This window comes from Plectropomus leopardus, chromosome 19, assembly GCF_008729295.1.
Source record: "Plectropomus leopardus isolate mb chromosome 19, YSFRI_Pleo_2.0, whole genome shotgun sequence".
In the NCBI taxonomy this organism is placed as follows: domain Eukaryota; kingdom Metazoa; phylum Chordata; class Actinopteri; order Perciformes; family Serranidae; genus Plectropomus; species Plectropomus leopardus.
Window position 1 is genome coordinate 16748728 of NC_056481.1, and position 24670 is coordinate 16773397.

General features: G+C 36.5%; 1 protein-coding gene across 5 annotated transcripts; it reads left to right on the forward strand.

Moving 5' to 3' along the window:
• Positions 1 to 3901: 3901 nt before the first annotated feature.
• On the forward strand, positions 3902 to 24388 carry LOC121959109 (actin-binding LIM protein 1-like). Of its 5 annotated transcripts, XM_042508292.1 has the most exons (21): positions 3902 to 3935; positions 8083 to 8226; positions 11039 to 11222; positions 11319 to 11428; positions 12431 to 12557; positions 12677 to 12770; positions 13081 to 13168; positions 13330 to 13385; positions 13599 to 13655; positions 15152 to 15229; positions 16063 to 16230; positions 17778 to 17807; positions 17934 to 18066; positions 18227 to 18316; positions 20183 to 20230; positions 20577 to 20641; positions 20924 to 20969; positions 21081 to 21088; positions 21274 to 21345; positions 22634 to 22714; positions 23004 to 24388. In XM_042508292.1, exons 1-21 carry the CDS (start codon positions 3923 to 3925, stop codon positions 23115 to 23117), a joined length of 1806 nt encoding a protein of 601 aa, XP_042364226.1. In that variant the 5' UTR covers positions 3902 to 3922; the 3' UTR covers positions 23118 to 24388. The 5 variants fall into 5 exon arrangements, with proteins under 5 accessions (XP_042364226.1, XP_042364228.1, XP_042364229.1 ...); XM_042508294.1 differs by lacking the exon at positions 21274 to 21345; XM_042508295.1 differs by lacking the exon at positions 18227 to 18316.
• Positions 24389 to 24670: the final 282 nt, after the last annotated feature.

Sequence of the window (24670 nt, forward strand, 5' to 3'; positions counted from 1 at the left end):
ACCATTAAGGGCTTTCACTGCAGCTCTTCAGCTCCCATAGTCAACCTTCTACTTCAGCTACTTGAATTCTTAGTAACTATTTCATTATTTATCAGAAACCTTTTTGTGAGTCTGTGCGGGTATTTTGGGGAGCTAGTCAAGATAACAGTGGCTCAAATCCCATCCATCATTTTGTCAACAACTGCAAGAATGTAGTTTACATTTAAAGAGCTGCAGACAAATGTAGCAGCACCACAAGGAAGTGTGACATGCTTAAATTAAACATAAATCTTCCTGTTATTCCTTTAAGCCTGTGCACATTCCTTTTAGAATTATTTAACCATTTTAGATTGCTGTTTTAATCATTTTACCACTAACATTAATTTGCTATTTTTTATTATTTCAGAAAGTATAATCCATCAGTTGCTACTAAGTAAGATGCAGGAGGACGTGCTCTAAAAATACAGACAGGCACACCATTTAATGTGGGTGAGTGCAGTTTGATTTATATTTGTCAATTCTTACAGGTGAAAATGTGTATTTTTTAATGAGTATAAGGAAGGTTACAGCACACCTTCGCAGTATTTGAGTATTTTTACAGAAAAATGTTACCAGTTAGAGCTTCAAACTTTGGCTTCTGATCAATTTTAACAACCCATTTTTACACAAAATCAACATAAATATCTGAGAATCTTTTTAGCATGGGGATCTGATTAAAAGCAGATTAAAGATTGCCTAAACTGATCTAGACAGACTTGTGTCCTCAAATACTTCAGAACTCCAAAGATCCAGGTTCAGGGTGCCAAACGTTCTGTCCCTGACTTTGTGCCAGGTTAAATGTGGAGAATTCCCTGATCTGAAGCTAAGCGTTCAAAAGACGGCAGTCCATGCGGATTAAACAGTAGAATACTAAGAGAAAAAGCATGTTTGTAGTTGGAGGGTTATGAAATGTTCCTGAAAATTAAATGTTTTGTGTCCAGCTGGCCCTTGTATTCAGTCGTAATCAGACATTTATCGAAGACTTAAATAATGGGATTTTAACTGCATACATAACTGGTTGATACAGTACAGCTCAAAATCTTTCATGTTATTTATTTAATACAGGCAGATAATAACCGTAACACACACGATGATATGATGACATGACAATAAAGCCCTACAAGAACAACAAAACAACAGCAAAACAATTAGATGAAAAAGAAAAAAGTAGATTAAATAAAAAAGACAAATTACATGTTGTAATAATAATAATAATAATAATAATAATATGGATTAAAACTTCAACATTGAACTATTTATAATGTATAGTATATAATAATAATCATCATAAAAATCAACTTTATTTATAAAGCACTTATAGTTTCTGTGCGCTTTATATGGTTGAACAAGGATTAAAACATTAGGCAAATAAAAATCAGACAGTTAAAGAAATACAGAAAGTAAATGCATTCAAAACAAAACAAAGGATTTCTTAAGTAATTCAAATAATTAGGTTGACAGTACCAGCACATTTAGAATCTGAAATATACATAAAATAACAGTCTAGATCATATTCAGCGTTAAGAATAAGAATAAGAATTACAATAATAATAATAATATTATCTGTATAGCGCCGTTCATACAGCAAGTGAAACTCAGAGCGTCTATAAATACTACAATGAGAAAATACAGATATATAGATTAATATAGTCCCACAATTTTTCCCTTTTTATTCTGTTGGTTTTGCTACTTTATAATTGTTTTTAGCAGCCTTCCTAAAAGAGTGGCCCATCACTAAGGATGCATCATGTGATGACAAGTCAAAAGTCAGTGGAATGGAGGGAAGGAGGTTACCTGATAGAGAGACTTCCTTGAACTCAGATCCTCTGTTTACCCTGAAGATAAACCCTAAAAATATACCTTCCTTAATCTTCTTAGGGAGTGTGTGGTAGGAGTTAGTCTTGGACCAACTGCCTGATGGACAACACACACACACACACACACGCACATGCACACACACTCGCTGAGTCAGTAACATGCTTAGAGAGCAACGTAATACGTGACATTCAACAGAGGACTTTATAAAATCGTGAGATTTGCTTTATGGTTTCTCACTTGGAGTCGATCTGCAGCCTGGGCTGCACCGCCGAGAGCCTCGACGGCACGAGCATGTCAGGCCTCCTCAACCTCAGCAACCTGGGCAGGATCTGCGGCTCCAGCCACAGCAATGAAATGGTTGTTCTGGACCGAGTGAAGAGGAAGAACTCTGTGAGACGCATGTCAATTATTGAAGATGGGGAAGTTGCAGAGGTCCTCTACCTTATTCCCAAACAGTCAATGATGGAGCAGCTGCCTTTCATCAACCCCAACGAGTACATCCTGTGTGAGAAGCTGGACGGCATACCTGCAGAGATGTCAGGTAATTACCAGTTTACTTCCTTATGCGGTTGCCATGGGTGATAAGTTGTTATTACAATGTATAATTTGGTCGCAAAATGTTTCGTGGATGCATCATATGACATTGATTTTTAACAGGGAAATTCTAAATAATGATGGGATTTCACATATTCTGTCAGCTTTATTTTTGTTCAAAAAGTAGAAATCAAGCTATTAGACAAACCACAGTGTTGCACACGTGTGCGTTTATGTCTGCCAGTCAAGTGGCTTTGATTTTCATCACCACAGTTCTTTATTTCAGTAAATATGAAGGGATTTTATTCAGTCAGACTGAAATACAGGCATGTGAGTAATCCATGATTGTTGCTGACCCTTTGACATTGTCTCAACTCAACTTTATTCATATAGCACTTCTCTTTTACAAATGTGCAGCCTAAATGTGCTTCACACAGCGAAATTAAAACAGCACAGACACATTTAAAAAAAATTAAAAAAATAACCTTAACAATTATACATAAAGTTCGTAATTTCAACAAATAAAAAAACAGAAAAAAATAAATTACAAAAATAGAAGTATATAGTATAAAATTAAATAAACAACAGGGATAAAATAATGTAAAAAACAATGATTAAAACTTAAAATTAAGACTGTAAAATTACTCCAAATTAAAAGCCAGACTAAAAAGATCATTTGACCTCTACACAATCTTTTAGTCAGTCTTATCAATATTGTACTTTTTTTATAAGGTTAAATAACTTTAGACTATGCAGACTGAAGAAGCGTGTGTGCCGTAGGATTGTGGTTCTCAACCAGCCGTCCTTGATAGACTTAAATTTTGTCCACTATTTAATTCACTATAGAAGTGAGATCAATAAGAGTGATAAGAGTGACTACTCTGATCATAGGTTTCACTTCCTTCACGGTTATCTCCTCAACTGTGATCGACAACTTTAGAATTCTGACCTTATTTATATTCAACAGCCACATTTTTTTCAGATGATGGCCCTTGAAGAGAAATCTTATCAAATGGGGGATTTGTGATTAATTGTGTATCAATTTAGCACTCCCAGACATGAAAAAGACTGAGATCAACTGCATTAGGAGACAAATCATATTTTCATTTTGCTATTTGCTATTATTTAAAAAAAAAAAAAAAAAAAGCATCATATAGGTGAATGTCATCATCATATGTTAAAAGGTTAAAAACTAATGAAGCTTGACAATGACTGTGGTTTATGTAAAAAAACAAAACCCTATATTACTTCAAAATAATACACAACTATGTCAGCTTTTAATGTCTAGGATTCAAATATTCTCTTGCTGGTTGGGGGTCACAAAATGTACTTAATGCCACTCGTACTACTGTGCTCTTTGAGAACACACACACACACACACACACACACACACACACACACACACACACACACACACACACACACACACACACACACACACCCTCCTGCCCTCTGTGTTTTGGACCACCCCCTTCCCTTGGACCAGCAGTCCACTTAGTCCCTCTCCTCATTCTGATCTGCTGCAGTGAGCGCTCTACAGACCAGCACAAACATGAAAGAGAAAGGTAGACATTTTTAAGCATATGTATGTGCGTGTGTGTGTGTGTGTGTGTGAGAATGTGTGTATTATAGGATAAGAAAGAAATGACGTGTGTCTGCTTGACTTTATGTTTGTCTTTACGTACTCATCATGGTTTATTCTGCAACTTATTATCGAGTGTATTGTTTTGGTTAAATCAGAAAGCCTCTTTATATTTTTGTTCAAAAAAATGAACCATATCACTGTGACATATAGTTATGCTAACTTTATTGCTTTATTTGTATTTTTCAAATTGTCAGCTGTGCTTGCTCTTTTTGGCTTTCTAAGTGAGGTGGCATTTGATTTGATAGGTCAAATAATATTGCTTATGATTTTGTCCTGGATTCTTAAATCCTACACCAAGTATTAATACATTGTATTAAAATGCACAGTGTTATCACAGATCTTGTTAAAAATTCATGTTGTATGTATTCTAATGGCTTTGGTGATATTTTGCTATATGAAAGCTCCGGGATATGTGCATTCTGAAAACATATTACATAATTTTATGCTATACTTCTTATACCTTTTAATCTGTTTTGATTGTCAGACATTTCCCAAACACAGAACTTAATTTGACATTTTTGTCAACTGTGGTTGCCAAGTGGGGAAAAGTGCAGCTGTTACAGCTAGCTGTAGAGCATCATAGTCAGTTAAGATGTGATTTTAAGAATTCTGAATTAAGCAGTGTTTTCACTCTGATTATTCCATTTTGTATCAACAGGGAACTCAATGTTAGTCAGGGTAAAGTTTTGGAAAAATACTCATTTCACTGAACTAGTGACTGTTGAGATAAAAAAAACCTCCTGATACTGTTTACTGTCCTCAAGAAACTGCTGGTGTTGTTGTATCCAAGTAACTAAGCATTTTTTAAGCAGTAATTTTGAATCAAAGCATGTACACATGCCTTAGTTCCAGGTGCTATTCCAAAATATCTAAATCAAGTCAAGTGCTTTCTAAATGGGATTTGTGAAACTGTGCAGGATCTTTTTTTTTTTTTTTTGCATAGGAAAAATATCCTGGCAATATCAGCGATATTCTGATACAATGACATTATGATATTTCACTAAAAAAAATCTTTGTGCCCAAAAAGCATTCAAGACTGTTGAAAGCACAAAAGATGATTAATAAATTACGTAATAAAAATACTAACAATAAATCAACTTGTTTTAACTTAAAAAAGTTAGTATCCAGGGTGCCCCTAAAATTTCAGCTTGGTTGAATTTGAGAAGATAAGTTAAGGTAATTTTCTAATGATTCAACTTGTCCTCTCAAATTCAACTATTCACAAATAATTTATTTTTACAGTTATCAACACACATACAGTAGCATGATCAAATAAAGCTTGTAGTCCATATAAAACGTAATTGTATGACCTCATTGTATTATGGCAAAAATTATAGTCCTATGCTTAAGTGGCTCCTACAGTATATAAAGCATAGTTTGCATTTTATTACATTGTACCTCGTATACAATTAGAACGAGTTATATTTAAACATCTACATGAGAAATTCTGAGGACTTAAAATAGATACTCCCTCACTTCTTACACATGTACACACACACACACACACACGGATACACACAGATGCAGATTTTCATAGCTGGAGACAGTGGGTTGTTGTGTGATTAGCTGTCTGTCTCAGGTTTCTCTCCATTTGCTGTCTTTCTAAATCTACCGTTTGCTAATACTTGACACCAGCTCAGCTTCACATTCTGGGAGAGATCAAGAAAGAGCGAAAGACATGACGAACTGTTGAAATATTTCCATGTGAGGGCTCTACACATAAAAATGAAAGCATACAAATAGTATACATAAGCCTATATACAGGATAATACCACACACAGCTGTATATAACCAAGACAATGTAGTATATGGGCTTTTCTTCTCCATGAGTCAAGTTGCAACAAAACAAAACTTTCAAACTTTTCTAATAAAATAATCCAAAGAGTTACTGTGTGATGCTGGCACCACAGCTCTGTCATTCACAAATATCTGAGGCTTTCCAGGACAAAGGCCAGTTTGGCTTGGAGTTTTCAGTGATTGTCTGAGTGCCATGGCTAAAAAAACAGGTTACATTCCCACTAGGATTTGTCAAGTTTGGCAGAAATAATTGATCAGATTTCATTTAATTACTGTCACACAATGTCCTTTTTATTACTTCTATTGGCATGAATAATCTCAGCATTTTTTACAAACAATTTTTTCAACAGATGACTGTAATCAAAGTTTTTCTTTTTTCTTGTGCCGTCATGAAAACGTTTCTATAAATTATTTGTTGTCTCATAATCTTGCTCTAAAGCTTAAGTTTGTAGATATTTGCATGTGTATGCATTTATTTCTAACTTATTAGACTCCGGTAGATAGATGCAGGATGTTATGGATCACTCGTCTTAATCTAATCACTGTCGGCATTATAGCAGCCAGCCAATAGTTGAAGTTAATAATCAGCACAGCACCGAGGGCACTGATTTGTCATCACAACTGTACAATCAGTTACAGTGAGCTTTACATTAACTTTTGGGAAGCATGCTCATGTAATCTAGTTTGTTTCTACATGCATGTTACCATGGTGACAAATCTCTCTTGTTGTGGGGGCAGACTTGGGCCACATACCGATGGTGCCTGACTCAGTTTTCTTGGTATTCACGAGGCTGAGTTTGCAACAGTTTTGAATATTTTTCCAACTGTGTGAGGAAATCTCTCTGTTTGGGTCAAATAAGTTTCGACGCAACTCATGCATCATAGCGCAGCTGCGATGAACATATCTAGCTTGTTAACTTGTTCATAAGAGAATTTGTTTGACTTTTCTGCCAAACTGGATAAAGAAAGATGAAGCTCATGTGTCTATCTATTTTGTATGCTAGGTTTCCACACACAAGGAGACACAGCACTCTCAATGTGCCACATTCTTTCCTCTCTCTCCTCTACTAATCACATTCAAGACCTCTCAAGTAGGCTGTGATTAGATTGTACAGGCATCCACTGCTTCTGCTGCCTTATAACCATTAAAGAGACAGAAGCAGAAGTATTGAGGGTCTTGTTATATTATGAGACTACGTTTGGTATCCAAGCGGCAACACTCTTGTCGAATATTCTCTCTGTTATTGTCGTGAGATCTAATGTGAGAAATAATGGCTTCTTCGTGAGCTCGTCTGTGTGTGTGTGTGTTTTTGTGCCAAAGCAAAGCATGTCTGTGCATTACGTTCAGTTATGTAAGCACCAACAGGACAATTCTGAGAGACTGTTGTACCGTAATGAACCACTGAAGCAGAAAAGTATAAAACCTGCTGGAAGTATTTGAAAAAATGTACTTTAAGACCAAATACATGCATAAATAATAGCATTAGCCTTGCTTACTTTGTGTTTTTTTCCTTATTAACAGGGTTTCAAGTTATTTATTTATCAAATGCACAATTACAGAAGCAGTTCTTGCCAATGAAAATCTTCCCTCCAACAATGCAAATTAAATATGTAAAATTAAAACAAATGCCAGCATGTTAACACATTTAAAGGGCAACACCGGTATTTTTCAACCTGGATCCTACTTTTCCATGTTTTGTGTCTAAGTGACTAATGGAAACAACAAATTTTGAAACCGATCTGTTACTGAGAGCACTGCAGCCAGCAGCAGCGAATCCAGCTGCTATGTAGTCACAATTGTGCTCCGTTAGTTGGCTATATGTCCAATAAAATCTGCTTGTTTTTGCCGCTGACAGGCTCAGATTGTTTTTATCTACAGAGGTCAACCTTTTTGTTTAAGAACATGCTACTTTTTGTTAACTAGAAACAACTCAGAAATTAATATCGCCAAAACAACCAGAGTCCATTTAAATAAATATTATTTTAGTGGTTTTAGAGGAGCACTATTTTCAAATTTGACTTGGTGAATTGGGTGCGTAGGGATTCTTGTCTTTGCACATTTACAATTACATGGGGTTACATATGACTGATGCTTCATTCAAGCCTAATAAACTGAGAGTAGCAGGGGTTTTTTTAGGAGGAGGCAAAAAGACAGTAGTTTAAAGACCAGGCAGTGTGAAATTACATTTTAGATGACATGCTGCAAGGAAAACAACTCTAAAGAATTTGTCAAGACTTAACTGATTGATTTATGCCTCCCTCTCCTGCAGTGCTACACGCTCAGGGTGGCTGCCACCCGTGTCCTCCGGGGGGGAAGATGGTCATCCAGTGCTTGAGGTGTGGGGAGCCGTGCAAGGGAGAGGTGCTGCGAGTCCAGACCAGCCACTTCCACATAAAGTGCTTTACCTGCAAAGGTGATTACCATCAATATTACAACTTCTGGACTATCATATTCCATCTCAGTCAGAATAGATTTATAAGCTCAATGGAGAGCCCCCTTTTTGAGTCTTAATTTGGACATTTGGGAGATTTGAGAATCCAATGAACAAAATTCCTCATGTGAGGTGGAGAAGATTTGATGGCTGCCTTAAAAAACACTTTGAAGGAATTCCTGACTTTTGCTCCAAATCACTTCACAAATATAAGGCTGCTCTTTAATATGGATGTCTTTAAGATTTCCTTAATGGATTTGTCTAGTACTAATAAAATAACGAAATTTTATTTATGTATCACCTTTAAAAACACAATTTACAAAGTGCTTTGACAAACAAGACAGAAGGGTGGAATTCAGAAAAAGAAGTAAAAAGATAAATTAGTGGCTAAAATAAAAGACAAAGAGAAAAATGTAAATAAATAAATAAAATTAAAAGATGAGTTAAAAGATACATTAAAAAACAAACTTAAAAGACGAGTGGCACTGTTGATTTAAACTTGTGTACTGTTTGATTTTTAATTTGGAATTGATGCTGAAATATTGTTAATCCAGTTAAATTAAAACACATATAAACAATTTTACAAGGAAGCGGTAACACAAGTAACATATGACATTTTAGGTTGCATTACAACATCTTTTCCCACTAATGTTAGTTTAAATTGAGCAGAACTTGCTGGTGAATCATTAGTCAGCCTGCTGGTGCCACAAATTCAATTTATTACACAATATTCTGCGTCTACAATGGGCTGTTGTGAGAACCTGTCAGACAGTCATTCAGCGCAGTTACTTTGTTTCGTGGAAAACATATTTCCTCAGCAGGCCATTGTCCACACTAATTGAAACCGACAAGCTTCTCGTGTTGTTGCCCTTTCATCGCATTGTTACGGTGTTTACAGCGCAGAGGACACAAAGAGACTTTCAGAGCAGAGATGCCTGCAGTATTTTAACAGTGGGAAGACCTGGGGATCTGTGGGCTTCACTGAATCAGAATTTACCTCAAAGTGTTTCATTTTGAATGAATGTGAATTGAAATAAGCTGTTTTTGTTTCAGTGATGCATAAAGTTTGATTAAAGTAGGCCTACATTAAATTGTATGGTACAGAAAGAGAGGGAATAATGATTGTCACGTAATAATTATGTGTTATCAGCCTATAATTAAGAGGAATTCTCCCTTTATGCATTATGAATCATTTGTTGAATAATTTTTATTAAACAATATCTGGGATCAGAGGAATGCAGGCACATGTTTGTAGGTTTTATTCATACTTAAATAGTTGGTTTTTTTTTAGTAAACTAATGTATATTGTTAGGTAGTCTCAGTGGGACAGGAATAGAGACGCATAAATCTGTCCTTGGCATCTCTCTGCGTTCTGTGGTGGCAGGTTCAGAGGGACAGTGTCGGAAGCGGGTTGCATGGTATCAGATGACCCTGAACAAGCTGGTAGAAAACACTACCTCCCTGTCAGTAACCTGTCAAGCACATAAACACTTCAGAGAGCCTGGCAGAATCACGAGGTCACACAGCCCGAATAGCATTTATCTCATCTCTTTGATGGACTATGTGACGTAGTTGGTGTTAACTTACTAGAATGACAACAGCCTGTAAAAGGCGATAATTAAAAATGTAAACTTAAGTTACTGACCCAAAATACAAAACAAGTGAAAAAAAAAACAGAGCAGGTGTATCAAATATACATCATAAATAAAGAAAAAACTCAAAAAGATAAAATTTTGGAATGAGATCCGGCCACTACAGAGTCAAAATGTTACTCAATAAAAATTTAAGGTAACAAAGAGATGAGAGCAGTGTGATAATTTGTTTTGCAAAAAGAATTTAGTGCAAAAAGGAAGAGTTTAAGTGAACAAGTTAACTAAATTGTCATGAGTTTGTTTCTTTAAAGCTGCATTAACCCTTTGAAACCTGAGTAAATTAGTTTGATTTCTATCAAAAACACTGGAGGAAGGCAATGAGCAACGAACAAAGAAATGACCCAACAAGGAAAGGGCCTGGAAAAAGTGCTTAAAAAGTTATAATTTTTATTTTTCCATTTTCCAATTTCCATTTTTCATTCAGCAACAAGCTGCCTCTGGACTGCTGAATACCAGCTGGCAGCCTTCCTGTTGTATGTCATTGTGAATGCCAATCTGCACGACCGTGATCCCCAGCTTTGCAGCCTCTCGTACATGGTCCTCCATTAGCGCAATCTGTGGAAAAACAACGGTGAACATTGGATTTGTGCCGAGGTTTTGCCAAATCCAGTCGGAAAAATGTTGAAAACTTCTTTTCCTCTGTGAAACTCCTGGAGTGCATCCTCTGTTGTTGTTTAACTGTTGTTATTGACTCTATTTCTGCAATAACTTCACTTATTCCTTTGTTTACTCTGCTAACGTTAGAGTAAGCACTTGTTGCTTCAGAAGCCACCATTACCATTCTGCCTACATTTCATGTAATTTACTATGGCACAGTCCATGAATGGTTGCTTACGTTGTCAACTATGGTACGGAATCCCTTATTTGCCAAGATTGTCCCTGACAGGATTGTAATTTCTGGAAACTGTTTAAGGCGGCAGTGTGTCCAGACTGATGCAAAGAGTGAAACAGAATGTTGAGCTCAAGTCATTTGGATGACCTACTGAGGCCAGATGATCACTACAAATGACACCTTTTACATTATCACCCAAAGATTCCCACTGACCCAAAGATCGTTTTAAAAAAAATAAAATTGATTGTTGCAGCCTCAATGTCTCTGTTGTCATCTGTCTCTCCCTGTGTGACTTTGGGTCTGTGTGCAGTGTGCGGCTGTGACCTGGCTCAGAGTGGTTTCTTCATGAAGAACGGAGACTACCTCTGCCCGCTGGACTTCCAAAGGCTTCACGGCACGCTCTGCAACAACTGCGGGGAATTTGTAGAGGGAGAGGTGGTCACAGTCTTGGGGAAGACCTACCACCCAGCCTGCTTTGTGTGCACCAATTGCAAGTAATTGTGAAAAAAAAAAAGTTTGGATTTTGGAGGCATATTAACTCTCACATAAGAATTGTGCGATGTACATCTGTCTCTGTCTGTGTTTCTCAGACAGCCTTTTCCTGCCGGGGATTGTGTCACCTTCAGTGGAAGGGATTGTCTGTGTCAGCGCTGTATCCGACCCGTGTCTCCTACTCCTAACGACATCCAGTGTTCCAGTAGTAAGTGCACTCCTGCATGATTTACTCTCTAAGGAAGCCAGGACATTTGATCCACTGTTGACATCAAAAATATTTATTAACAAGGCTTTAAAATAGATCCAAGACTTTGATCCCATGCAGACATAATCAGACAGGGGATTACGCAGTGAACATCGGCCAGCTGTGGCCACAACACTGAGCTGACATTACCTTAAAAATCTGATCATCCTACTGGATCCTCCCAGGTCAATGACTCAGTGCGGACTTAGATATGATAGAACTCAACTCTACATCTCAACTTGACCTTATCTAACGTACAACTATAGATAGAATAAAGATTAGTAGAGGATCCAGACCCATGAAGCCTCTGGGTTAAAAGATGTCCTTTTGGAACTGTACTGAAAGATGCTTATTTTAAAAAATCAACAGTAAACAGCCACTCGAATAGTTCAGTTTATACATGTATATTCCATGGGCGGATTATAAGACAATGTTTCCAACATGCAAAAGGACCAACCACCTCTTCTACATAGGAGCAAGACACACATAGGCATTTTGCATCTCATTGGGGTCATTTTGCCCCTCTCAAAGTTTTTTGAATTTTGCATGTCTGTATTCATTTTGTGTCTTTGTGGTTGTTTCGACCCTTTTCATAGTGATTTTGTATCTCTTTATAGTCATTTTCTGTCTTATTGTGGTTGTTTTGCCCTTGTGGTCATTTTTAATCTCTTTGTAGATATTTTTAGTCTTTTTGTAGTTATTTTGAGTTTCTTTTTAGAGCCTCTTGGTGGTTGTTGTCTCTTTGTGCCTCTTTACAGCTGTTTTGCATTTCTTTGTGTGTCCTTGTGCTAGTCGTGTTATGTTTCTTTGTGGTTATTTTGAGTGTCTTTGTACACAGAGGTCAGGGGGGGCCCTGCGGCCTGTGCCCTGTAGGCCTATTAAGTAATCCAAAAATAATTAAGAAGAACAGAAAAAATGCATATATATGTGTGTGTGTGTGTGTGTGTGTGTGTGTGTTCTCAGACTGCTCTGGCTGTGGCAGAGACATCAAGAATGGCCAGGCTCTGTTAGCGCTGGGTGGCCAGTGGCACCTCGGCTGCTTCAAGTGTAAAGCCTGCAGAAAAGTGCTGAGCGGAGAATACATCAGCAAGTAAACACAAATCTCTCACTCTAAATTATTTCTGTGTCTATTTCCTAACAATAAAGGTCAGAATCAGAAATGATGTTAGCACCTGTGTGTGTTTTTTAATCAAGTGTTTCATCTTTCAGGGATGGTGTTCCGTATTGTGAGAGGGACTACCAGATTCAATTTGGGGTACAATGTGAAGCATGTCAGAAGTTTATTACTGGAAAAGTCTTAGAGGTGAGAAATCTGTACTGTCAGTGAAGAGTAAGCTCTTGATTGCATCTGTTTTGACATTGCTTGTAACTTCATACATTGTGTAATACCTATTGTGACTAATATGACTTGATGGTTGCTGGCTCTGACACATTTGTGATGATAGCAGCAAAAACACTGAGCTGATAATTAAATGCATTAAATAGTTTCAGGAGATCTTTTGAAGCAGGTCTCCAAATCCAAAAAGGTTAAGAGTTTGAGTAATATGTGTTACTTCTTTTTCTCTGTAATTTGTCTAACTCTATGCTCTTTCCTTTCTCATCATCTGTTATAGGCAGGGGAGAAACATTATCACCCCAGCTGCGCAAGATGTAGCCGATGTAACAAAATGTTCACAGAAGGTGAAGAAATGTATCTGCAAGGTCAGTGTGAGAAAGTACTTTTATGTGGATGTACATGCATTTATGGTGAGAATATTGCATGTGTTTGTTTAATGGAATCTAAATGTTCAGTGTGTCAGCTGTTTTCTGTTCACTGCTAAACTGTGTATTTCTTTTGACATGTGGTCATTTTGCCATTGCAGGATCAACAGTTTGGCATCCGGACTGCAGAGACAGCAGAACTGAGGATACTTACATGGTAAGACCTCTTTAACTTAGCACTCAACTTTGTTTCTATGAGTGACATGTCATTTAATGTTTCTTATAGGCAATATGCAACCCAAGACATGACATGACGTAATGTATTCACATAACTTCTTATAATACCTGTACATATCCAGCTCTTCTATGCTGTTTCTAGGAGGATGCGAGTTTAATATGCGCTATCCTTACACTATCTCTTGCTTCCCAGGTCGGCAGACCAAAAACACCTTCTCTTGCTTACTTTTTCCCTCAACATGAACTGAAGGTTAATACCGTGAGCGGGCTCGCCACTTGTACTGATGGTTTTCTAGAGTGAGCAGGCTGTAATCTCATGTCTTGAGATTAACTGCACTCTGCTTATTTCACATGCAGCACTTTTCTCACCAGGCTGGCCAAGTAGATCTTATATGCTAATTCACGTAAGCGAAAAGAAGACACTTTTAAGACAAGATTCCTTGTTTTAGTTTGATATTCTTGCATCTAAATATTATTAAGAGGACATTTTAATTCGAGGAGCACCTGCACAGTATACAATATATGTAATTGTTACATTTAATAGAAATAGCAGGGGCGGACTAGGGGGGTGGCTAATAGAGCTCCACCCCCAAATGTTTTTTTACAAAAGCCCTGAATCTTTTAGGTTTTGAAAATACCTTCAACTTTGTGTAATTCTTATAAAAATATATATGCCCATGTTGGTGATTGTAATATGCTGTTTTTTGTCAGCCTAATATTTTATTCAGAGTATTGAACATTTACTTAGTATTGTTGGTACCGGATCCTTGATTTGCAATAAGAGCGGCACAGATTATTGTGAAATTTGTTGACTCAACATTAATATTGTGAACTCTACTCCTGTGAAATATCACACAAAAAGGGTTCAAGATTAGTAATGCTTCTTATGGCAATACCCTAACTATGGAATGTAACTAAAAAAAACAAAACAAAAAAACCTAAATCAGCAGCATTAGACAATTTCTGCCTCTTTTAGTTAACAGGGTGAAAATTAGTCATATTCAACATTTGTTGTGATATGGTTTCAGAATGATGACTAAATATAATATAATATAATAACATATCATATCATATATTATCAACGTAATATTAAAATTAGTACTATATGATATAGACTCTCCAGGATTATTTTTTCCTTTCCAACTATCATGTTTTCTCCAATGATGTACTGATTTTTAGGCATTCTATCATCTCAGATGGTTTGAAAAATAGTGCATATAGCTGCTGTAAATAGAGGGGAAAAAAATTTACCTGGGGGAGGATGCCCCTTGACCTGCCTAGGTTTTGGCTTAGCCCCCAATGTTTACAATGTCTGGCTCCGCCCCTGCATATAACACTTTAAAAACAAGTTAACTGTAGCAAATAAAAAATTTCACTGTTGACTTTGATGCATGCTTCGCTGTGTTATTTCTTGTCATGCATTAGTACCTTCACAAACAGTAATATACACCTAGTACTATGCAAAACAACAGTCTGGCTGATATCATTATTTGGTCAAAATAAAGCCTATTACAATGTGGAAAAGTGCACATAAACTGCATGATGCCCGTCCCACACTGCACACTGCTGCATTTTAATGCTTGCTTTTACCCACGAATGACAGGGAAACTAGACCAGATGTGAGGACCAAGTTGTGTGTGTAGTGACGAGGCATTGAGAGAAAACAACAGAGGCTGTTTACCAACACCTGAGCTGAAGCAGGAAGTGATGTCAGATTAACCTAGCTGTTTTTTTTTTCTCCTGTAGGCCACTAGATCGTCCTCTGAAAGCTCCTGTTCAAGGCCGGGCTCGTGCACGCCGGGGAGTCCTGGTCGGACCATCTGTGTAAGTTGGTGACAACATCACCACCTTCCATGGTGCACGATTCACCGTGGTTTGATTTACATTTCATTTATCCTTTATTTATACAGGGGAGTCGCATGGACAAAGTGTCTCTCTTGCAAGATGTTTCTTTTTGTAAATGAAGGCAAACATTTAGAATTTAGAACTTAAAATAGCCAATGTGGAAAACATGAAAAAAATCTTAAAATCAATCTGTAAACATACATGTATATATACTGCATATATATTTTAACTTAACCTTGACTGATCGGAACTAGTTTCTATCTTGTCAGAGATAAACGGGATTTCAATTGTGGTTGAATGATAAAGAGCCTTTAGATTTTCAAGTCAACCACATATTGAAAAAGATAAACAGGAATTTAGATTTATCTGCTCAATCAATTTGAATTCATTGGCAATTCAGATTGAGATTGATTATAAATACAACCTGGCGCTTTCGGTGTCCTCCATCCAGTGTATTACTGTTCATAGATTGTTGGTTTGTTGTGTAAAAGAAATAAACTTTAATCCCAACAAAACACCTCAACATATGAGCCAAAAACTATTTACCTTTTTTATACTTGAAAGCCTGAGAAATAATTGATATAGTGAAGCAGAAACGGGCCGCAGATTATAATGCTAATCTCTCTCCATGTGCCAAAGACAGACTATTGTGGTGTTGTAGGATTAAAGTTTCATTCCTCCCTGAAGTCATGTAATAAGCAGCCTTTGACCTTTCACCTGACGTAACTCATGCCGTCTGCTCCCTCTATCTCCCAACCTCTGTGTGCCTCCTCATCCTCCATCCTTCCCTATCCTCCCTGTCCTGGTCCCAGGCAAAAGTAGATAACGAGATCATTGATTACCGAGACTTAGCAGCCATTCCCAGAGTCAAGGCTATATATGACATAGAGCATCCTGATATGATATCTTATAAGTCTGTGAACGACAACTCCTCTACTTTGGACAAAGGAAAGAGACAGGACAGGCAAAGCCCTGCAGAGGTAACCTCATTCAATGCTCTGAGTTCTATGCGGTGACATGTTTGTGTTTCATTGTTTTGGTGTTTTTTTCTTGGTTTGATTCATGAGTCAAACCAAGTGAGGTCTTGTTTGGTTGTTCTGATATTTTGTTGTTCTAAAATTTGTCTGTTTTGTGCAAAATGCAAAGACATTTACTGTGAAAAATTGTGAAATGTGTGTTTTTGGACAATAGTGCTTCTACATTAACAAAACACTTTGAATACCAAGTCTAAGTCAAGATTTAGGCAGATATACAGGATTCTATGAAAGCCCATTTCTGCCAGTGTTATGAGAAAAAAAGATCCTGTATATCATTATAATGAAACACTTTCTCGAAATAATGACTTAGTATCTCAAAATTAATGAGAAACTTTATCAAAATGATGACATATCTCAAAATAATGACAAACAATCTCAAGTCATTATTTCGAGAAAGTTCCTCATTATTTTTAAATATAGGGTCATTTTGTGAGATACAATGTCAATGTTTTGTGGGACTAAGTCATTTTTTAGATACTATACCATTTTGCCATACTAAGGCAGTATTTTTTCAGTATTTTCTTCTTTCTTATAGTCACTGTTTTGAGATATTGAGTCATTTTATGATACTGAGTCATTGTTTTGAGAAAGTAAGGAATTATTTGAGATGGTAAGTCCTTTATTGTGATACAAAGTAATTATTTGGAGATAATGAGTCATTATTTTGAGGTACTAAGTCTTTTTTTGCAATACTAAGCCATTATTGTTAGATACTAAGACATTATTTTTGTAATACGTAGTCATTGTTATGAGATACAAAGTCATTATTTTGAGATACTAAGGCATTATTTTTGCAATATACTTATTCATTTTCTTGAGAAATCATGTCATTATTTTGAGATTCTAAGTCTAAGGAATTGTTTCGGGATACCATGTAAAAAAAAATTCAATATTAAGTCATTGTTTTGAGGTACTGAGTCGTTTTTTCAAGACAGTTTCTCATTATAATGACTCACAAGATCTTTTTTGTCATCACATTGGCAGAAAAATGGCTTCCAACTTATCCTTCTCTTTACTTATATTTGGCATTTTTAAGAATTTGGCAGATAAAATACAACTGCGGAATGTTTGCATACTTAATCAGGAGTCAATTGATAAAACAACAAAGGGAGTTTGTTGCTATTTACAGTGTCTTTGAGCACGTATTAATGATCTATGCCCAACCACATACAGTAATTGGCTAAAAGTACCTTTGTAATAAACCACGTCATTTCCTACTTTTCACTTCTGTCTTAATACGAAAACATCTATAACAAGTTTGGGGATTTTTCAAATTCAGCTTCAGGATTAAGGAACTGATAACATTTTACATGTATTTCTTTTGTAACACATTTTACATGTTGCATAGTGTTCCATAGTTAGAAAAGCTTTTCTTTTTCATGTTACACAAGTGTGGAGATACAAGGTTTCCATGTAAAATATCAACAGTGTATGTTGTGTTTCTCTCTCTCTTACACATTTATTTTTCTTCTTCTGTCATTCTAATTTAGTCACCAGGAAACGTATCTGAAACCACAGAGGTAAATATCAGTGTTATAAGCCAGACCAATATTAAAGTCATGCAAACATACTTATTTAGCACTTATTATCACTGATTATTCGTGATTGGTTGTGCATTTCACACTGGTTTTGTGTCATCTTTCAAGGAGAGTCTAGAAGTAAGAAATAGCATACCAAAATCTTCAAGCCATGGATATTTTGGAGTTCATGCAACGTACAATCGTCACAGCTACACTCCAAGTCTGTCCAGATCACCACAACACTTTCACCGCCCAGCAGGTGAGAAAAGTGCACAAAAGTAAAATGATCTCACTCTTCTTATCACCTTTGTAAAGATATTAGCATCCCTCTGCTCACTATTTCTTTGTTTTACCACCTTCCCTTATCTCTTCTGCCTCCACAACACCTTCTTTCACTTCTTTCCTGGAATACCAAACAGAAGTGATGCTTTCTCCCTCTTTATTCTCTGGTAACAATGACACACGCCCCACTTCCCCTTTATACCACCACTTACTCCCTCAAACCAAAGGTAAGGACCCCTGCTCTTCTGCCTCGCTTTTCTGCATCCTTTCTCCCCTCCTGGTATCACCTTGCCTTTGTTATCTTTTTTATTACCCATCAAACACATTAATTTAAAGAGTAACTAAATCCCCTACTTTTTGCTTGAGTGCCTCCCTGAAATGTGAAAGAATTCTCAAAAATGGGCAGGGCTGGGAGGGGGGCTAAGATACACCCAGTCACACAATCCTGCAGCCTCTCGATCCACAGTGCCTCTCTGCCACCCCTACACTAACACAAGAAGTCAGTTGGTACCTGATCCTGCTACCAGGGTCAGCCAATTGCAAAACTGAATTGCAATAGCCAGGTTTCAACCTTTAGAGGGCAGTCACTGTACATATTTATAACATTATATGTAGAATTTTAATACTGTGCTCTAATGTCAAGAGTTGGACCAATCAATCAACAGCACTACTAAATGCTAGTATATATTGCCTTTCAACTGAAAAAGTTTGGGGGGTTAGTTACTCTTTTTAGGCAACATTTTATGCTGCTGGGACTGTGGTATGTGCAATGGTAAAATAAGAATTCCTATCTGAATGCCTGAATTACTAAAAACAAAGTGGCTTAAGGGTTGGAGTTGGAATTTATGGAGAGGTTGGCACAGAGATGCAAATCACTTTATTGTGAGAAACACTGAGACATCTAGAGGTCATTGTTCAGAGTCAATCACCCACTCAGACCCTTTACATCAAATTACATCTTACTACAGTTAGTTCCCCAGACACAGCTATCTTTTCCCATTTTACATATTTAATGTAACCATCCTTTCCTGTCGTTCTGCCACCTCACCCAACCCCCCCAAATTTATTCTTCTGGGAAAAACAATCCTTTATGTAAATCTAGGTCACAGTAGGTATTTTTAAAAATAGTTTGATTGATTAAATAAGTAAATATTCTTGTGCTTGTTCCAGACTTCACTCGCACAATCCTCTGCAGCTGTGCCTATTTATAGCAGACCTGTGAAATTTTTTATCGTTTTATAAAGTGTGTGTGTGTGTGTGTGTGTGTGTGTGTGTGTGTGTGTATGAAATATGACAAGCTTTGACCTTTGACCAGTAATCACTGGCATGTGTTTTTAGCTGGAACTGACCATTACTTACAACCCACTTACAATCCACACAGCCTTGATTTCTGTATAGTGAGCGTTGCCTTATTTTGTTGAGTCAGAGTGTTTATGTTCAGTTGATTTGAGACATTAAATTCTTAAAATGATTTTGATAATCATTTCTGAAACTCCACTATTACATAAAATTAAACTGTATTTAAAGGTATATTATGCAGGAGTGTCGATTACTGTTTGTACACCCCAGATTCACTCTCGTTTGGTATTTCACCCTGCTGTATTTACTTTTTTTTTTTTTTTTTTTTCGGTGCTGTGTGTCTTGGATGCCTTCTGTGCTGCTCACAATCTGGCACCTGGTCGCTATCTTTTTATAAAGTCCCGACCTCACTGGAGCGCTATGGGGGGACTGCATAGTGTACCTAGTGAAAACTTGCGTAATTGTAGGTGTGTTGTACGCTCATTGTGGCATCACCTTTTTTGTCGTTGGTTTTTTTTTTGATAAGTGATGTAAAGGTCACTACAATTATTGTACATGCAATCAGACTTTCTGGGATTTTTTGAGTAAGTATATTGCATGTGCAGATGCTTTTACATTGATTGAGGTCTCAGTCTTCTTTCTGAGAAAGTTGATCAAACCAAATAAATATATAAAAATATGTGATTTAAAAAAAAAATAATTAATGTTATTAATTATTTATTTATTAATTTGGTTCTGTTGTGTGAGTTTTGTGGATTAAATTATCTGCTAACACTGCATCTTTTCTGTCCTAGATGAAGGCTTCAACATGTACAGGAGGCCTCCAATTTATAAACAGCAAGGTACAATATGACCTTTCCTTCTTTTGTACAACATTTCAAAAAGTTCATTTTAATGCTGCAGCTAAATATTACATTTAAAGCTTCTGATTGCTATTTTAGTTCTGTTCTTTTAAAATATTGTGTTTGTATTGTTGCACATCTCTAGAACATTTATCTATTCACTTGTCTGAACTATACTTATGCAACTGTGTTGTAAATATAAAATTAGTGCAGTACTGAGAAGTCAGTTTTAGAGAACAATTAGCAAAAGGCTAAGAAAAGCCTGATCTGACTTGGGCAAAGAGCCAAGTCTGACTGTACGTCACCTCTGATGAGCTAATCTGTCTGCTGTTGCACTTTCACACAGATCTAAAAACCTCTTCATCCCAAACAGCCTCTTTGCCTGGATATGGTCGCAATGGCCTCCATCCGGTAAGAGCATTATCACTGATACCTCTCTTCAGCATTATTTTGTAAAGCGATTTAGTGGCATCTCTTTGATTCACTGGACTGAATCTAGTGCAAAAACACATGTTTATATTTCACTTCCCATTTAGAATATGATACATTGGTGTTACAGAATAGTCAAATGCTTTTTATTGCTTTGTTTTTTATAGGGAGCTCCAGAAAAACTCTCAAAAAAACTTAATAAGGTTTGTCCATCTTACTGCACTTCAACAGAAATGATGTTTCCTGTTCTTTCTTTTTATTAAGCCACGCTCAGCTGACTTCTCCCAATACAGCAGCGAAAGATTCAGAGGTATGTAGATAGACATATATTATTTTTAATCACTACAGTATTACATCAATGCCTAATTCTTTGGAAATTAATTTGTGTTGCTTGTTCTTTATCTTTTTTCCTGCCTTTCAGACTACAAGGTATGTGAAAAGAACTTTTTGTGATCTTGAATCCTCACCCTGTTTGGTTTAATGCATTTTCAAAGAACTGACCTCAACTCACTTTCTGCATGAGCATGTTTTATTAAGTATGCATTAAACTATTCAACAAGTGATTAATTCCGCCGTGACATTTTCCCATTGCACGTGTTTGCTTCATTCTGTAGCTCCATGACGGTCAACATCCATTAGCACGAATGGACAGAGGAGTGTCTATGCCTAATTTATTGGAACCAAAAGCAAGTATTGTTATTTTATATCCATGTGTACTAGAGGAGAGTTTTCACAGCCCTGATGCCAGAATGAAATGTTGTTATTGTACGTTTCTGTCTTTAATGAGAGTTTGTGACATTCCCAACTGTGTTCGTAACAACCAAACTGGGTATTTTAAGCCAAAATATGATGTTTTCCTCATCTAACCAATAAGTTTTTGTGCCTAAACCTAAGCCCCAGGGTTCATGTGGTCATGGAAAACCTGGAAAATTCATTGAATGTCACAATCTTGTATTCCATGACTTTCAGGCCTGGAATACAAGATTGTGGAAGTCCATGAGTCAGTAAAAGGGTTTTGAAAAAGTAAAAAAATTAATTGTTGCAGTCCTCTTCTGTGGATAAGCTAAATATAATGGCCAATTTATATTCTGTTGCTCTTGATATAATGTACCTCTGATATGTGTGTGCCAGTTAGCTGGAGTTTTGTTGCTATGACAGCGTGTTTTAACATGTAAGATCATGAATCCCAAAGTTTCTACACCTATGCTATGCCCCACTCCTAAGTTTAAATTGTAAAATATGTCTGAGATAAAACAATGTTTGTTTTATACATTGTGAATGGTAATTGGAATTTAATTATGGGTCCATGAAAGTTTGAAATTTCATCAATGAACATGTATGGGAACCCTGAAACCCACATTAACCACAGCATCGTCACAACATGAAAATCAAAACATAAAAATTCAACATATCTGCTACATATGAAATGTACATGTGTAACATATCCTTGGTTTTCTAGAAATGTATAATTCCAGCATTTATTCTGGGGATCTGGTTGGTTTTCATTGCAAAGCACCTTTAAAAGACTGCATGCAAGAATAACTGTGATACAAATGACAGCATGCATGTGACAAGGACAATGTCATTATCATCCTTCCTTTGTAATGCGAGATGATATAGTGAGTCTTTTGACAAAGGCTCATAAAAGCAGGATCATATTGTTTTCCTTGAAGGCTGAAGCAATGGTACTATAGACTACTATGCCTGGTAATTGTGAGATGGTTATACAGGATGCATATATGGATGGTACGCTGTGTTCTTACTCTATCTCTTAGCTCAGCAGCTCGGAAGAGGATTAGGGCCACATGTAAAAAAAAAAAAGTCAAAATTCTGACTTTAAACTCAGAACACAAACACAGTTTTCACATGTGACCTTAATCTTCTTCCATAGCATAACTCATGATGTAGCATACACAAGACTGTATTTAGGTGTAGCATTATAAAGCACTCTCAACCAGTCTTTGTTTTCTGAAGGTCTACCCATATGAACTGCTCGCAGTCACCAGTAGAGGACGAGCGAAACTTCCCAAGGATGTCGACAGAACAAGACTTGAGGTACAGTAATATATTTTTACACAGCTAAACGGACTGCTTTCAGAAAATGTTTTAAATATTACATTTTTTAAATGAATGTGATATCTTGCGTAAAATACGTCACATACCATAATTAAAACAGGATGCTGGTAAATTCCTTGACAATTGCTTTTCCTTAAAAATAAGATGACATTTTATCTCAGTCAAACCTACTGTATGACTGTTTTTTTAGAATAAGAAATGCACCAAACAGATACACTTTGCAGCTTTTTTGCGGTTCTCTTTAGTGTGTCCTGCTTTGCCTTTGCAGCGTCACCTTTCTCCGGATTCATTCTTTGAGGTCTTTGGCATGGAGATTCAAGAGTTTGACGTACTTCCACTGTGGAAACGTAATGACATGAAGAAGAGGGCAAATCTCTTCTAAATTCTGCCTAATGCCCATTTTAAATTACTAATAATATGTAGTGGGCTACATTTTATGTTCTGATGACCCCTTTGTGTTTATTTCTTTGCATCTGACACAAACATTAGGGGTTAAGTTTAGGGTTTCTTTTTGCCTGAAAACTGGATACAACATTGATTTTCCAGTTAGTTTCTGTAGGCTAATGTAATGAATGTTTAAATGTAATACCTCAAAGCAGACATGAACATGAGAACTCAACTTACTATAGTCTTTGCTAATAGATAGCTATTATTATTTTGTTTTTCCTAAGTCAGCCCCATTTCCTCAAAAGTAACATTCATATTGGACAATTCAGCTGTAACAACTGATGTCCATTCATTGTAAAAAAAAAAAATAAATATTAAAAAAAAGTATAAAGAGAGTCTTTGATTCAAGAGACCAAAATGTTTCAAACTGACAATTCATGTTGACCTTTGTGGCATTTACCAATGCAGATAATCCTTCTGTCAGGCCACCTAAGCTAGATTTAACCCCTAAGATATAAACTGGTTAAACTTTTAACAATGTGCTGCTGTGATGTTATTATTGACTCTTGGTTGCACCAGATCAGCAAAATGCTCATTTATATCATTCAGGAGTATTTGTGTAAAATCATATGATCATTGACACCATCTTTGAGGGGAACTAATGTTTTATTCCTAAAATATCTGCACTTGGTTACTGCAAGATGGGTAAAAGTGAGATACATTAATGAAGCAGTTTAAAATTAAATGACAAGAATGTATCATCATTTATGAGAAAAGTATGCATTTGTCTAGTTGCCTGCTGAAAATGAAAGAGTTGTTGGTTTTAGATTACAGTTTGAGATGGGTTAGGGTATTAATGGTGTTTAAAGTCTAAGGCATTAGTGTCTAAAATGGCTGTGAAGCTGGTTAAAGTTAGGTTGTAATGAAAAGCTTTTGTAGATAAATATTATTCTCTCTCTAAATAATGTAATGATACCTGATGTATGGCGCAGTGATTGTTATTAATGTGTAATTTTGGTAAACTCATCCCTGCTGTCATTGTCACTTCTGTATGATATTATATTTTTGTCACTCTTGATTCTCACTTTGTTGTCTCCAAATGTTGAAGCAGCCAAGATTTGAGAACTGTGTATTTATGTCACAAAATTATCATTGAAATGTTCTTTATTGGAATAATTAAATGTTTCCCCCTGACTTATTACTGTATGTGTAAATACCCTCACACTGCAGTCCCAGCACATCACCTCAAGCGCCCTAAATAAAATCTTGCACTTCTTACAAACTGAGTTAATTAATGCCTCTTTATGGACAGAGTGAATGAGGTTGTGTTTGCAAGGGCGTAGGTTTAGTTTCCAAACTGGGGGACACACATATGAAATGGGAGGTTTGGGGGTCATCCACTGGTGAATTTTGAGCGTCAAACACCTAATTTTCTGCATTCTGGTGATTTTTTAAGGCTTTTTGGCTTTTCTGCAGAAGTATCTGGAATATATGTATTTATTCTGGCTCAGTTTGGAAAATGAAAGAATATAAGACTTCAGTGAATCT

Coding starts and splice junctions, on each gene's coding strand:
- LOC121959109 (XM_042508292.1), top strand. Junction 11,223..11,318: donor TTTGTGTGCACCAATTGCAA/GTAATTGTGAAA, acceptor TGTGTTTCTCAG/ACAGCCTTTTCCTGCCGGGG. Junction 20,231..20,576: donor TCCAATTTATAAACAGCAAG/GTACAATATGAC, acceptor ACTTTCACACAG/ATCTAAAAACCTCTTCATCC.